Below are 2,767 nucleotides of genomic sequence, written 5' to 3'. Positions count from 1 at the left end.
TCAACCTAGGAAATGGGAGAAAATATTTGCAAATTGTATATCCAGTAAGGGTTAATATCCACAATATATAAATAATGTGTACAAAATCAATGTCAAAAAAAAAAATCAAATAGGCTGCACACTGGTGGCTCACCCCTGTAATCCCGGGACTTTGGGAAGCTGAGGTGGGCAGATCAGTTGAAGTCAGGAGTTTGAGACCAGCCTGGCCGACATGGTAAAACCCTGTCCCTACAAAATGCAAAAATTAGCCAGGCATGGTGGCACACTCCTGTAATCCCAGCTACTTGGGTGTCTGAGGCACAGGAATCACTTGAGCCTGGGAGGTAGAGGTTGCAGTGAGCTGAGATTATGCCAGTGCACTTCAGCCTAGGTGACAGAGAGACACTCCATACCCCCAAAAAAACAAAAACAAAAACCGAAATAAACCAATTTTAAAATGGGCAAGGGATCCAAAAAAGATACATTAATGGCCCAAAAATATATGAAAATGTGTTCAACATAACTAGTCATTAGTAAATCAAAACCACAATGATATACTACTTCATACCCGTTAAGATGGTACTATGAAAAAAACAGAAAATAACAAGTGTGGGTGAGGCTGTGCAAAATTGGAACCCTGTGCACTGCTGGTAGGAATGTAATATTGTGCACCTGCTGTGGAGAAAAGGATGACAATTCCTCCAGATATTAAAAATAGAATCACCATATGATCTAGCAATTGTTCTCTGTGTATACATCCAAAAGAATTATAAGCAGGGTCCCTAAGAAATATTTGTACACTCATGCTCATAATGTCATTATTCACAATAACCAAGAAGTAGAAGTAACCCAAGTGTCCATTAACAGATAAATGGATAAACAAAATGTGGTATATAATTATATATATACACAATGGAGGCTGGGCACGGTGGCTCATGCCTGTAATCCCGGCACTTTGGAAGGCTGAGGTGAGCGGGTCACTTGAGGTCAGGAGTTTGAGGCCACCCTGGCCAACATGGTAAAACCTCGTGTTGCACTAAAAAACACAAAAATTAACCGGGCATGGTGGCGGGTGCCCGTAATCCCAGCTACTTGGGAGGCTGAGGCAGGAGAATCACTTGAACCCGGGAGATGTAGGTTACAGTGAGCCAAGATTGTGCCACAGCACTCCAGCCTGAGCAACAGAGGGAGATTTTGTCTCAAAAAAATAAAATTTAGGGAGCGAAACCAACGCCTGGCTCGGAGCAGCAGCCTCTGAGGTGTCCCTGGCCAGTGTCCTTCCACCTGTCCACAAATATGGGGAACATCTTCGCCAACCTCTTCAAGGGCCTCTTTGGCAAAAAAGAAATGCGCATCCTCATGGTGGGCCTGGATGCTGCGGGGAAGACCACGATCCTGTACAAGCTTAAGCTGGGTGAGATCGTGACCACCATTCCCACCATAGGTGAGGTGGGGGCCATTAGGGAGTGGGTTGGGCTGGACTGGGCCAAGGTACAAGGCCTCACCCTGCATCCCGCACCCAGGCTTCAATGTGGAAACCGTGGAGTACAAGAACATCAGCTTCACTGTGTGGGATGTGGGTGGCCAGGACAAGATCCGGCCCCTGTGGCGCCACTACTTCCAGAACACACAAGGTGAGTGGCTGGGGCCTGGTCCCATGGGCCTTCCTGCTTCTAGAGAAGGGGGCCAGCCCATAGATGCAGCATCGATGCCCATAGATGTGGCAGGGGGCCTGTGTTCCCATGACCATTTGACACTGGCTGCCCCGCAGGCCTGATCTTCGTGGTGGACAGCAATGACAGAGAGCGTGTGAACGAGGCCCGTGAGGAGCTCATGAGAATGCTGGCCGAGGACGAGCTCCGGGATGCTGTCCTCCTGGTGTTCGCCAACAAGCAGGTAGGCACCCGGGCCAGCCTGGGTAATGTGAGGCGCCAGCATGGGTTCCTCCAGGACGCCTGGTGGTAGGGGTTACTGGAGGCTGGTGGGGCCCCTTTCTGTGTCCTGGGGACAGCCCTTCCCATCACCCCTTCCTTCCCCCAGGACCTCCCCAACGCCATGAATGCAGCTGAGATCACAGACAAGCTGGGGCTGCACTCCCTACGCCACAGGAACTGGTACATTCAGGCCACCTGTGCCACCAGTGGTGACGGGCTCTATGAAGGACTGGACTGGCTGTCCAATCAGCTCCGGAACCAGAAGTGAATGCGACCCCCCTCCCTCTCACTCCTCTTGCCCTCTGCTTTACTCTCATGTGGCAAACGTGCGGCTCGTGGTGTGAGTGCCAGAAGCTGCCTCCGTGGTTTGGTCACCGTGTGCATCGCGCCGTGCTGTAAATGTGGCAGACGCAGCCTGCGGCCAGGCTTTTTATTTAATGTAAATAGTTTTTGTTTCCAGTGAGGCAGTTTCTGGTACTCCTATGCAATATTACTCAGCTTTTTTTATTGTAAAAAGAAAAATCAACTCACTGTTAAGTGCTGAGAGGGGATTTAGGCCCATGGGCACCTGGCCTCCAGGAGTCGCTGTGTTGGGAGAGCCGGGCATGCCCTTGGCTTTAGATCTGTGTTGAAATCCATTTTGGTGGTTGGTTTTTAACCCAAACTCAGTGCATTTTTTAAAATAGTTAAGAATCCAAGTCAAGAACACTTGAACACACAGAAGGGAGACCCCGCCTAGCATAGATTTGCAGTTATGGCCTGGATGCCGGTCACCAGCCCAGCTGTTCCCCTCAGGAACATGTGGTGGCGCAGCAGACCGCGATCAATTCTGCATGGTCATAGTAGAGATCCCC

General features: G+C 49.9%; 2 protein-coding genes across 3 annotated transcripts in view; one reads left to right on the top strand and one right to left on the bottom strand.

Annotated features, from left to right (window-relative positions):
- Positions 1 to 2,767, bottom strand: part of FAM186A (family with sequence similarity 186, member A) — a 78,277-nt gene that overhangs the window by 41,304 nt on the left and 34,206 nt on the right. The window lies entirely within an intron of this gene.
- LOC105507601 (ADP-ribosylation factor 1) lies at positions 1,198 to 2,767 on the top strand. Of its 2 annotated transcripts, none has more exons than XM_011936130.1 (4): positions 1,198 to 1,423; positions 1,503 to 1,613; positions 1,751 to 1,875; positions 2,020 to 2,767. In XM_011936130.1, the coding sequence occupies exons 1-4, from the start codon at positions 1,276 to 1,278 to the stop codon at positions 2,179 to 2,181; spliced, it is 546 nt and encodes a 181-aa protein (XP_011791520.1). In that variant the 5' UTR covers positions 1,198 to 1,275; the 3' UTR covers positions 2,182 to 2,767. The 2 variants fall into 2 exon arrangements, with proteins under 2 accessions (XP_011791520.1, XP_011791521.1); XM_011936131.1 differs by having other exon boundaries at positions 1,751 to 1,848; positions 2,050 to 2,761.

This window comes from Colobus angolensis, unplaced genomic scaffold (assembly GCF_000951035.1).
Source record: "Colobus angolensis palliatus isolate OR3802 unplaced genomic scaffold, Cang.pa_1.0 Scaffold151, whole genome shotgun sequence".
Taxonomy (NCBI): domain Eukaryota; kingdom Metazoa; phylum Chordata; class Mammalia; order Primates; family Cercopithecidae; genus Colobus; species Colobus angolensis.
Note: the sequence above shows the minus strand (reverse complement) of the source record. Positions and strands in the feature narration are given on the sequence as shown.

Coding starts and splice junctions, on each gene's coding strand:
- LOC105507601 (XM_011936130.1), top strand. CDS start 1,276: ATGGGGAACATCTTCGCCAACCTCTTCAAGGGCCTCTTTGGCAAAAAA. Junction 1,614..1,750: donor CTACTTCCAGAACACACAAG/GTGAGTGGCTGG, acceptor GCTGCCCCGCAG/GCCTGATCTTCGTGGTGGAC. Junction 1,876..2,019: donor TGGTGTTCGCCAACAAGCAG/GTAGGCACCCGG, acceptor TCCTTCCCCCAG/GACCTCCCCAACGCCATGAA.